At 40.4% G+C, this 13,203-nt stretch overlaps 1 protein-coding gene across 5 annotated transcripts in view; it reads left to right on the top strand.

Annotated features, from left to right (window-relative positions):
- DIAPH2 (diaphanous related formin 2) overlaps positions 1-13,203 on the top strand; it is an 838,844-nt gene that overhangs the window by 51,853 nt on the left and 773,788 nt on the right. For all 5 annotated transcript variants that reach the window (XM_075132420.1, XM_075132419.1, XM_075132418.1 and 2 more), the window contains one exon: positions 1,856-1,960. In XM_075132420.1, coding sequence (XP_074988521.1) covers positions 1,856-1,960 — 105 coding nt within the window. The remainder of the gene's footprint in view (positions 1-1,855; positions 1,961-13,203) is intronic.

Here is a 13,203-nt window from a genome sequence, read left to right as displayed (position 1 = left end):
TTCTCTGGAATCCAAATGTCAGTGCAGGAATAGAATTAGGAATTAGTTGGTTTTTTTTTCTTGTAATGATTATAATGGGATATTAAAATGCTACTTCAGTTTGACAGTAAAAACTTCTGTTAAACAACAAAATGGGCTAGACTGCCTGTTCCTGAACAGGAAACATAAGCTAACCTCAGTAATTTGAAAAATTGTGGATTTAACTTAAATGTTAATTCTTCATTAACTAATTTGCCAGTCTTAAGACAGCTTCATGAATGGTTTCTTTTAAGTAACTGAATTAAAATACTTTCTTTGGTTTAATAAAACATAGACAATTTCTGCCATTCTCGTGTACAATTGCAGCGTTAACTTCAGATGAAGCAACTTGTGATTGCAGGGTCTGTGTACTTAATGCACACTAAACTACTTACATTCTTGTGATGCCTAGATGTACATCTGAAGAAAAACTTAGTGGTTTAAAGTTGAGTTGGTTCCGCACAATCTACTGGGCACAGTTACAAAAGCAAGAAAATAAGTTTAACAATCATACTACTTTTACTGTACCCATATATACTCACCTTGCAGCTACCAAAATACTAAACATCAACAAAAATGGTGAACCCAAATTCCGTTTGTTGCCGCGAAGCTGGAGTAAAAATATAAGTAAATAAAATGGCCCTCAGGTGATAAACCTGATAACTTTGGAGGACGGCAGAATGAGAACCACCAATAGAGAATGGAAATAGTGGACAGTGTTTAGAGAGAAAAAAGCTCAAATAATCTGGACAGAAATGTCAAATTGGTTTCTGCTAAGGCTAGCATTATTGTGGGGTTTGGAGGTTTCGGTCATTGCTTTCTGAGGAGGATTTAAGCCAGTGGGCTTCAGGATGGAAAATATAGTTTAACAAAAGATTTATATAGATAATACTTTATCTTCTGTAAGGCCTTTATATTCTTTCCATTTTATAATCTGAATGCTAATGTGCATGCTAGAATTGAAATTTTTACGTATATTTTCCTAAAGTTTCGTAGTTAAAATACTCATCTGCACTGGAAAAGAAGTTCAGCACTTCATTAACATCCAGGTTGTGAGAATGGCACCAACTCATAGCAAGCAAATAGCTAGTGTAAATAAGCACCTTCCGAAATCAGAACTTCGACAAGTCAGGGAAACAGGAGTATTCTGATGAGACTCTATTCCTCGATCAGGGAATATGGCTTGATCGTGGGATTGTAGTGTTCCTAAATCAGTTAGGGATAATCCCACCTGTTAGTGGCTAAATATGGGGTTGGGAAGCTAGCTTTTGGTCCTTAGTATGGGAAACTGGCCTGTGTAAGAAAAAATTTACAAATTTGGTTATTGTGTCAAATGTCTAAAAATCTCATTAATACTGGAGCAGTTTTGTTCAAAGTGACAAGTTTTTATGCCATTAAAATTTTTTTTTATAAAAAACATAGCTTTGGACACTGATAATACAAAATTAATGCATGTGGTCAACTTAACATCTGAATTGGATCAATTTTAGCATCTTACTTTCCTTGTTTTTTTTACTGGAAGCATACTTCCTTGTCAGTTGTGTTGAACATAATGCTCGTTGTGGGGTATTATGGAAAATTGTAAAATTAAAATTTATACTGTATAGTTAAAGGTATATAATAAAAATTAAATATTGAGATAATTCAGAGGACAGTGTAAGGGAATAATTGACTGGATTACCACAGATATTTCGAGTAGGTACACAGTAACTCAGTCACTGTTAATTTTCAAATATGGAGCAGTTTTTATTTGTAAAGGGGCATCAGTACTAGTCAAGATAAAAGAAAACTGAAATAAGTATTATCATGTCATTTTATGTTGTCTGCTCATTTACAGGAAGACATGAACTTAAATGAAGAACGTAAAGCTCCTTTACGAAATAAGGACTTGACCACGAAACGTGAGATGGTTGGCCAGTACATTTCTGCAACTGCTAAATCTGTAAGTTAACTTTTCCAAGATAGACCAGAATAATAAGCTTGGCTTCATGTACTTTATGCTTTTTGAGATGAAATAGTCTGATTGCTGCCTCAGTTTATCCTTAGAAATCCATTGTGCATAATGCACTTTATAATGCCATCAATTGTGGATAAATTGTTCGAGGTGTACTAAATTTTAATTAATCTGAAACATGACCCTCACTTACTGTAAACTAGTCAGACTTCAAAATCTACAGCTCTAGGGTAATCAGTAGGACTTGATGATGAAAACATGAAATTGTCAAATTTGTAAAGTAATAAAATTAATGTTGGACAAGGTCTCAATTTGTTAAATTAGTTAAGTAGTGTAGCTGGCTTGGTAGGGCACAAGGTGCTCTGGTGCTGGTGAGAATCATTCTGTAGTAAGATGAAATACCACCATTCTTAGGGATAACCTTATGGAGCTGTCAGTCTTCAGTGTTGAAGAATTTCCATGCTCCTCGCTGTGCGCATAAATACCTGTGTTAGTAGATCCACAAATCACAACTTTGTTATGCCATAAAGGTGTTCAGTTACTTAAAAGTATATGGTTGCATGCAAAGTAATTTTAAATTTAATTTTCCTGATACCTGCTGGGAGAGCAATACAGCGGTGCATAGACAATCCAGGAAGTTTTTTGAAAGCGTAGGGGACAATTTCCTGATGCAAGTGCTAGAGGAGCCAACTAGGGGGGGGGAGCTTTTCTTGACCTGCTGCTCGCAAACCGGGAAGAATTAGTAGGGGAAGCAAAAGTGGATGGGAATCTGGGAGGCAGTGACCATGAGTTGGTTGAGTTCAGGATCCTGACACAGGGAAGAAAGGTAAGCAGCAGGATACGGACCCTAGACTTCAGGAAAGGTGACTTGGACTCCCTCAGGGAACTGATGGGTAGGATCCCCTGGGGGACTAACATGAAGGGGAAAGGAGTCCAGGAGAGCTGGCTGTATTTCAAGGAATCCCTGTTGAGGTTACAGGGACAAACCATCCCGATGTGTCGAAAGAACAGTAAATATGGCAGGCGACCAGCTTGGCTTAACGGTGAAATCCTTGCGGATCTTAAACATAAAAAAGAAGCTTACAAGAAGTGGAAGGTTGGACATATGACCAGGGAAGAGTATAAAAATATTGCTCGGGCATGTAGAAATGAAATCAGGAGGGCCAAATCGCACCTGGAGCTGCAGCTAGCCAGAGATGTCAAGAGTAACAAGAAGGGTTTCTTCAGGTATGTTGGCAACAAGAAGAAAGCCAAGGAAAGTGTGGGCCCCTTAATGAATGAGGGAGGCAATCTAGTGACAGAGGATGTGGAAAAAGCTAATGTACTCAATGCTTTTTTTGCCTCTGTTTTCACTAACAAGGTCAGCTCCCAGACTGCTGCGCTGGGCATCACAACATGGGGAATAGATGGCCAGCCCTCTGTAGAGAAAGAGGTGGTTAGGGACTTTTTAGAAAAGCTGGACGTGCACAAGTCCATGGGGCCGGACGAGTTGCATCCGAGAGTGCTAAAAGGAATTGGCGGCTGTGATTGCAGAGCCATTGGCCATTATCTTTGAAAACTCGTGGCGAACGGGGGAAGTCCCAGATGACTGGAAAAAGGCTAATGTAGTGCCAATCTTTAAAAAAGGGAAGGAGGAGGATCCCGGGAACTACAGGCCAGTTAGCCTCACCTCACTCCCTGGAAAAATCATGGAGCAGGTCCTCAAAGAATCAATCCTGAAGCACTTACATGAGAGGAAAGTGATCAGGAACAGTCAGCATGGATTCACCAAGGGAAGGTCATGCCTGACTAATCTAATCGCCTTCTATGATGAGATTACTGGTTCTGTGGATGAAGGGAAAGCAGTGGATGTATTGTTTCTTGACTTTAGCAAAGCTTTCGACACTGTCTCCCACAGTATTCTTGTCAGCAAGTTAAAGAAGTATGGGCTGGATGAATGCACTATAAGGTGGGCAGAAAGTTGGCTCGATTGTTGGGCTCAACAGGTAGTGATCAATGGCTCCATGTCTAGTTGGCAGCCGGTGTCAAGTGGAGTGCCCCAGGGGTCGGTCCTGGGGCCGGTTTTGTTCAATATCTTCATAAATGATCTGGAGGATGGTGTGGATTGCACACTCAGCAAATTTGCGGATGATACTAAACTGGGAGGAGTGGTAGATACGCTGGAGGGGAGGGATAGGATACAGAGGGACCTAGACAAATTGGAGGATTGGGCCAAAAGAAATCTGATGAGGTTCAATAAGGATAAGTGAAGGGTCCTGCACTTAGGACGGAAGAACCCAATGCACAGCTACAGACGAGGGACCGAATGGCTAGGCAGCAGTTCTGCGGAAAAGGACCTAGGGGTGACAGTGGACGAGAAGCTGGATATGAGTCAGCAGTGTGCCCTTGTTGCCAAGAAGGCCAATGGCATTTTGGGATGTATAAGTAGGGGCATAGCCAGCAGATCGAGGGACGTGATCGTCCCCCTCTATTCGACATTGGTGAGGCCTCATCTGGAGTACTGTGTCCAGTTTTGGGCCCCACACTTCAAGAAGGATGTGGATAAATTGGAGAGAGTCCAGCGAAGGGCAACAAAAATGATTAGGGGTCTGGAACACATGAGTTATGAGGAGAGGCTGAGGGAACTGGGATTGTTTAGTCTGCAGAAGAGAAGAATGAGGGGGGATTTGATAGCTGCTTTCAACTACCTGGGAGGTGGTTCCAGAGAGGATGGTTCTAGACTATTCTCAGTGGTAGAAGAGGACAGGACAAGGAGTAATGGTCTCAAGTTGCAGTGGGGGAGGTTTAGGTTGGATATTAGGAAAAACTTTTTCACTAGGAGGGTGGTGAAACACTGGAATGAGTTACCTAGGGAGGTGGTAGAATCTCCTTCCTTAGAAGTTTTTAAGGTCAGGCTTGACAAAGCCCTGGCTGGGATGATTTAATTGGGGATTTGTCCTGCTTTTGAGCAGGGGGTTGGACGAAATGACCTCCTGAGGTCCCTTCCAACCCTAATATTCTATGATTCTATGGAAGTCCCTAGAGGGGGAGATTTTTTTTCAGGTAAAATGGCCACAGGTTTATCCATTTCCAGTTGGCCAATGTTCAGTTAAGGTTGATTGCAGTGAAAGATGGTAACCTATTCTTGGACATCTGTAGTAATTCCACTGTAAATTACTAATGTGTTTTGCGCTGTATTCCTCTTGTATTTGCTGTATATTGTACTTTAAGCAAGCTGATTTCTGAATGTTAAACAACGCATTGCAGCACTGCCAGAGCAGAGTAACAGCATTTTTTAAAATTTAGCTTTTGGTATCCAAGAGCAGAAATATGTTTCAAGTGATAAGTGAAATTTGCCATTAGCATCATTTTCAATAGAATTGGGTGATGCATAGAGTTTTACTTGGAAATTGGGACTTTTTCCCCCCCATTTTTGCATTGTTGTTTGTAGGAAGATGCTTTGGGAAATACAAGCTTTATATTCAGTGTAATACCTAAAGGCAGAAATTTTAGTAATTTTATGCAACTAAGTCTGAGTGCAAAATACAGATACTATACATGGATAATCATGGGTTTTTATTTTTAAAATGAACTGCAAAATAAGATAGTTTATCTTCCTAATGATAAGCATAGAACTGAAAGTGAGGTAAGTGACTTGAGCTTCTGAGTTTAACAGATTTTCATCAGTACACTGTTACTGTATGAAGTTTTGACTTCAAATTTCTTCGCAACACTAGAACTCCATATAACTGAATTAATTTTTGGAAGAAGTTACATGATTATCCTTTTTCACTGAATGAGGGGAGTTGATTGGTGTAATGTGTAAATAGAGATATTGAAAGAAAGTCGCATCTGTCTTATCTTTATTAAACCAATAGGTATGAAAGCTTAAAGCTTGTCCTTCAGAGAATGAAAAATCCAGAGTGTAAAGCATTACATGTTTCTAAACATACCACAATCATCTAGTACACCAGCTGTAATAACATTTCACTGTTATGAAAATGATTTGGTAATATTTTTGTGTGAACTAGCTTTGGGTTTATTGAGGTATTTTTGATTAGGGTGCTTTAAAGCTTCTTTTTCTCCATTTGATGATGATAAAACAAATCAAATGTAGGATCAGTCCAAGCAAGAAGAAAACCAATTACATGTTACTAAAACTTCCTTGTTGCGGAAGGAATGGAAAAAGTGTCTACTGGGAATATTTAAAGCAATACTCTTTTCAAAAATATTTTCTGAAAGTGGCTTTTCCCCTAAAGATGTTAAGATATAATTTAGGAATTTTATAATAACGCATGACTAAGGTTGCATGCCTAACAGGTTTTGTTTGTATTTTAAGAAACTTTAACCTTATCACAATATGTAATACATTGTGGAGAAGTGTAGCATAAACTTGGGTGTTGATTTTAAATACAATACTAAGTATAGTTTTTGTTTTTTTCCAAAACAACCTTCAGAGAAATCTTCATTTTAAAACGTTGTTCAGCCTTCAGTTTGGATGTTTCATCGATGTCTACAATGTTTTCCTTTTAAAATATTGTACTCCAGCTCAAATGTAGACTTTAAAATAGGTAATTTAGGTGCATGTCAATTGAATTCTAAAGCTTGAATTTATAAATAAACCAGAAGTGTAGATGTATGTTCGTAATTTTTTCTCAGTAACATTATTATTCTCATGGTCCTAACTTTTCTTTTGTCTTAAATCTAATGAAAGATTTATGTAGGTAAAATAACTAAACTTAGGAGTTAATGATTTTAATGACTTGACCCACCTATTAAGTGTCCTTAAGATTCATCTATGTTTGATAATTGCATCTGTGGCAACTACAGCAGTTGATTAAAAGGAAAAAAAAAATTCAACAGTTGACTCAAATGCAATGTCATTTTATTCTTAAGTACTATTTTCATCAGTCTGCTTTGTTTGCTTGATGGTCATCGTCCTCCGCTGGATGTGCTTCCTTCCCACTTAGTTGACTGCTTCTGTGGATATTATCTCTTTCTGGACATTCCCATGAGTAAGTTACAGTTTCAGTGCCTTGAGTGGCTTCTTCTCTTTGTTGCAAAAGTACTTTGTAGGAGATGAAGGGCACCTGGGCTGATTTACTGTGAGTTTGCAGATGATTTGCCAAGTGGCCAGCCTTCTGCAAGTCCAAGTTGATGGGTGACTGTTAGAAGAATTTGGCAGCAAAGGTCAGGCAGATCCATGGGACCACCAATTTCGTGTGTTCATATCACACAATTGAGGTTCACATGGTACATGGTCTGCACCAAGTAGTCTGTACACTTAAGCTGGCAGCTCCTTTCTGGAAGTAAAAAGCATATTAGCGGTAAAGTCTTTTGCATGGTTGTAGTAGGGCTGTTCCAGGTTGTTGGTGGTTGTTTTTTTTTTTTTCTGCCAAAGTCTAGCAGCTTAGTTTAAAAAGTATATTAATCAAAAACATAAATGGCCTTAACTATTTTATTATTTTAGCTGTATAGGTTTCTTAGTTTTGTCTGTACTCCTTTAGATTGTCCTTATTACTCTTGGGATCCATCCATTAATAGCTGAACTATATGATTGTTTTTTGCCAGAAAGTTTTTCCTACCCTGTTACGTCAGATAATATTTCCACAGACTACTTAAGATACAAAACAAATTTAAAAACCTGAAGAGTACAAGACTCCCCCCCCCCCCGGGATATCACAATATCAAAAGACATAGCATTTAAACATTCTAATTATGAGCTAATTTGATTTTTTTTTTTTTTTTTGGTCACATAATTGTCCCTGTGGGCTCACCACTTTGTGGGGAGGAGGTACACCTGTGCTTGAAGACCTTTGGGAGCAGTGTCCACATTGTCTGCTCCATGGTCTGTACGCCCTCATGCCCTGTTTGAGGGCGTGTTCCTGCTCTGTTTCCTTCTCAACTGCCTTTGGCATGACACTGAGCTTTGTGGCGTCCATTAGTTAGTGCTACCAGTCTTAGGCTTGTTACTTTAATTGCCTTGTTTCCTTAGTGTTTTATAACATCTGACTATTTACTTACTGCACAAATTTGTTTGTGTGTTTTGTGGGCCTGCCTTGTTCAGTCTTTCATAGGTGTGGTTCAGCACCCTGTCCCATTTCCACCCCGATAAGGGCTTCTCCCTTTGTCAGAGGCTTTGTGAATTTTATTTTTAAATTTGTTATTCCAGAAACTTAAGTTTTTAAATCCTACCATACATGCAGAGGGTCTCTTCCCCTGAGCGATAGCCAGTCTAATTGTCTCCACTGTCTAGAGGAGACATTTGATCAGGGTGCAAGATCTGCATCCGATTCAGCAGCAGATTGACGAACTGAGGAAGGACCAGCTTAAGTTGCTGCTCCTGGAGTGTTGTAGGAGACTCTCCTCTGGCTTGTTGACCATGGTACTTGGCTCAGAACCAGCCAGACAAAGCCACCTCAAAAAGGTAAGTATTGACCCCTGCTCCATTGGTAGGGCACAAGGGACATTCTGATGGCTCTCTTGCCATAGTCAGTTCTGCCAGCTACAGCACCATCTGAATTGACTCACCAGTGCCTCCTCCAGTAGCATGTAGATAGCTGCTACAGAAGGATCTTCTAGTTTCACAGGAACCTGATTCTCCCCTGCTGATGGTACAGAAAGAAATCCCCCCCTCCTTCTTCAATATTGATGAGTTCAGCATCCTCGTTTGATACAAGGGATGACGCCTCTTTAGAACTGAAGATATCCATTGAGGGATCCACCTCCTGCCCACTCTGACCCCTTTTCCTAGGTTGGCTCTGAAAGAGGGTCTTCAGGAACCAAGCACATGCGAATCCCTCTACAACCGCCCTTGAGTCCATCGCCCTTCCCTTGGGCCCCACTTCAATGGCCCTTTTGAAATCCCTGGGGTATGTATGGGGATGACGATTCCAGCAGGCAAATGCACTAGAGCTCCTACAAATATCGGCAACCTCCATCAGGACCCATATGTGTCCCCTCCTTAGGAACAAGAACTGAACGATGACAAAGAGGTATGCTGATGCCTTTCTGATGGGCTGAGGTGCCCCCTCTTTAAAACCTTACAGTACAGGACAAATGGGCACCTCAGAAATCTGTCATTTGCATCGGTCTCGTTGAGTTCAGAGCAGTTTGGTATGTGTGCAACCACTTTCCACCCATAATGAAAGATCATACATTCAGGATCAAGATGGACAACAGAATAACCATGCATTATGTAAGCCAGTGGTTCTCAACCTTTCCAGACTATTGTATCCCTTTCAGGAGTCTGATTAATCTTGCATACCCCAAGTTTCACCTCACTTAAAAACTACTTGCTTACAAAATCAGACATAAAAATACAAAAGTATTTCAACATTGTTGTTGAAAAATTGCTTACTTTCTCATTTTTACCATGTAAAATAAATTGATTGCAATATAATATTGTACTTAGATTTCAATGTATAGTATATAGAGCAGTATAAACAAGTCACTGTCTGTATGAAATTTTAGTTTCTACGGACATTGCTAATGATTGTTATGTAGCCTGTTGTAAAACTAGACAATATCAAGATAAGTTGATGCACCCCCAGAAGACCTTGGTGTACTCCCAGGGTACACATATGTCTGGTTGAGAATCACTGTTGTAAGCCACCATGTAGGAGCAAGATCCTATCCTTGGGAATAAAAGCATTAGTACTTAGGAATGGATGCATCGCCCATCAGAGGCATGCTTATCAGGTCTGCAGAATATGTTAGCCAACACACTGAACTGACATTTTTGCCAGGCCCACAAATGGGAGCTGAGGAATCAGATTATACAGGCAATGTTTTTCATTTGGGGCTTCCGAGAGCTAGACCTTTTTGGCATCCAACAAGCAATGATGCAAGCTACAATTCAGGGGGGTGGTTCTGACTGCATATTTGCAAGGCAGTGGTTTCCTTGCTGCATGGCCAAGAACGCTGCTGGAAGCTTGTCCCCCAACACCATTGCATCTCAAACTTATGAAAAAGAGCAAAGTCAACATCATGCGATGGTGTCAACCTGCCTGAGGCAGATACGGTTCCTGGATCTGTCGCTTTGGCCACCTCTTTGACTGTCACTGATAATAGGCTTGCTGATTGATTCAAGACTTGGGGAAAACTGTTCACCCCAGTCTACCCATGCCACATCGCATGGCTTGGCTCCTGGATGACAAGTAGGTGTAGAAATAGACTCTTCATTTGAAGTGCAGAACATAGTATTGAACAATAGAAAACTGTCCATGAAGAAGACTAAACTTCAAAAATGGAAGCAAATCTACTTTTGGTAAATCTACTGTGGTTTGTCTGCTTCAGATTCTCACTTAACTCACATATTGGACTACCTGTTAAACTTGAAGATGTTGAGTTTGTCACTGAGTTCTGTTAAAGTCCAGCGAGCAGCTATTACGGCCTTACACTTACCTGTTTGTTCGTTATTTGCACATCCCACAACCTGCAGGTTCATTAAGGACTTTTCCAAACTCTACATGTTAGAGAGCCCACATGGGCCTCTGACCTTAATTAATCAGAATAGTTTTGGCCAAAATTATTTTTCAGGGGACTTAACATTCATAAAACTGGGGTTCAGGTGACCGTTTCTTGCAGCAGAATGAAATCAACCTTTGTCGTAGGGCTGCCTACAGCAGCACTGAAAATTGACCCAAGTCAGTATTATTACCCAGTTTGAGAGCTGTGATAGTCACTGGAGCTGTCCAAAAACTCAAAGCACCGCGCATCGTCTTACACTTGCTTCTCATTAGTTGACTCATGTAGTAACTTGGCCAGAATAAGGCTGTTTGTTTGGTGCCTTAGGGACTTTTAAGGGACTTTGTGTTCCGTAGCTACAACCCAATGCCATGCCTCTGCTCCTCTGCCATGGCTACTTTCCTCATTGGTATGACAGTGACAATGGGTCACTCATACAAGCTGTGCTCTTGGGTCAACACTCGGCAAATGCAATTAAGTTGTGATTTGCAATGTCCCATCTTAATGCTTGTTTCTCCTTGGAACTTTATGCAACACAATGCTTATCTAATCCCCCTAAGGCAAAATGTACTGATGGCAATCTCCTTTCTTCTTTGGTCAGTTCCAGGTCATGGTCTTGTTTCATAAAGCAGATTCCTTTATTCATTAAGATTCCTAAAGTGATCGAGTTTTTAAAACTCTTCTGGCCCTTCTCCAATAAGAATTTAGTATCTCAAAGTTGCGTTGGTACAGCACCTAACACAATGGGGTCCTGGCCTATGGCTGCAGCTCTTAGGTCATATAATAATACAAATAAGGTTGTGCTTCTTAAAGGTAATTAATCTCTTCCAAGATGTGCTGCACCTTTTTTAACTGTTATTTTCCTTACTTCCTACACTTGTTGTTGTTTGTTTGGAAACTCTAAGGTTTAGTTGGAGAAGAGTTACTACTTGTTTTTTTAAAACTATTTGTGCTCCAGCATCACATGGCTCCTATTTTTCTGCTTCAGTATAACTACAAGGAAGATGGTGTCTTTGCTCAGTCAGCTAATGCCTGCTTTCGTGAAAGTCTGTGAGGTGGTGGTAGTGTGGAAATGCAATAAACTAACTTTCTACACAGTCTGTATCATATTCTAGGAATTTTAACACTTGCCATTTTTAGATGTTAAATGTAAATCTTTTTCTACTTTTACTTGTTAATTCTAAATTAGGGTTCCAATGAGCAGGAAAGGGATATTTTCTCTAATGTGGATTTCTGTGATGAAATCCTAGTGACTTTCATCTTCTGATGTTTTAATAGAAATGTAGGCAGGTCATATTAGGAAAATAGGTCCTGTTAGAGGGCTAGGTCAGAGTATTTGGGTATTTGTCCTTAATTTATAACTCATGTCAAATGGGAAACATTGCTTTGGAGTTCTAGTGGAGGCCTCACTGAAATTGATTGCAGCTAGCTGAAGTTGCCTGAAAGGCATGTGAGCTATGTCATTTAAGCCTTTTGGGAGGCCGTATAAGCTGCTGGGCTTTCTCACTACCCCATGTACCAAATAACACTCTCTTCAGGTGTGGGATTCTTCTGTTTTTCCTTCAGAACTTCAGCTTAATTTGTTCAAAATAAGACAAGTTCACCATATTGATGATGTCCTTTCCCTCCTGATTAGGGATCTAGCTGTTGTTTATGGGATTATTCTCTGTAGGCCATATTCTTGGAACACAAGAGAGAGTGTCTCTCTCTCTCGCTCTCTCTCTCTCTTCTTTGTCCTCTGTAGCTTTTACACTTAAGGATTGCACTCTGTGGGCCATCTGTCTGAGCTGTATAATATGGGTCCTTTCTCCTCACCCGGCAGCAGCAGTCTAGCTTAGCTGATTTATTTTGTTAGCTTTTATGAGGACTTGGTGATCTTTCTGCTATTGCCTTGATCCCTTTGCCAGGCAGCTGATTAATCACAGATGGGACTGGGCCTCATCTCCCCTTCAAGGACCTAACACCCTAATAAGTCATCATTAATCATTAAGGGTTTTTTCCCTGGCAAGTAAAGAGTAAATCTGCTTATCTTGCCCTATAGCATTCATTCATTCCTAGAAAACTGGGATGGGAATTGAAAAAGTCTTTCTAGTAGATACATAAGACTGGCTGTGCTGGGTCAGACCAATGATCAGTCTAGCTCAGTATCGGGTCTTGAGACGGTGGCTGATACCAGAAACAGGGCAATGGCTGAGTGATCTGTCCAGTTCCCAGCTTCTAGCGTTTGGAGGTTTAGGGTCACTGAGAGAGCATGGGGTTGCATCCCTGACCATCTTGGCTAATCACTATTTATGGACCTATCCTCCATACATGTATCTAATTATTTTTGAACCCAGTTATACTTCTGGCCTTCACAACATCCTCTGGCAATAAGTTCCACAGGTTTACTGTATGTTGTGTGAAGATAGGCAGCAGGTTTAAAACAAAGAAAATGAACTATTTCTTCATGCAACACACTGTCAACCTGTGCAAGTCTTTGCCAGAGGATGTTGTGAAGGCCAAGACTATAACAGGGTTCAAAAAAGAACTAGATAAATTCATGGAGGATAGGTACATCAATGGCTATTAGCCAGGATGGGCAGGGATGGTGTTCCTAGCCTCTGTTTGCCAGAAGCTGGAGATGAGTGACAGGGAATGGATCACTTGATGTTCGTTCCTTGTGGGGCAGGTGGCATTGGCCACGGTCGGGAGACAGGGTACTGGGCTAGATGAACCTTTGGTCTGACCCAGTATGGCTGTTCTTATGTTACTATGAAGTACTTCCATATGTTTCTTTTAAATCT

This window comes from Caretta caretta, chromosome 9, assembly GCF_965140235.1.
Source record: "Caretta caretta isolate rCarCar2 chromosome 9, rCarCar1.hap1, whole genome shotgun sequence".
In the NCBI taxonomy this organism is placed as follows: domain Eukaryota; kingdom Metazoa; phylum Chordata; order Testudines; family Cheloniidae; genus Caretta; species Caretta caretta.
Note: the sequence above shows the minus strand (reverse complement) of the source record. Positions and strands in the feature narration are given on the sequence as shown.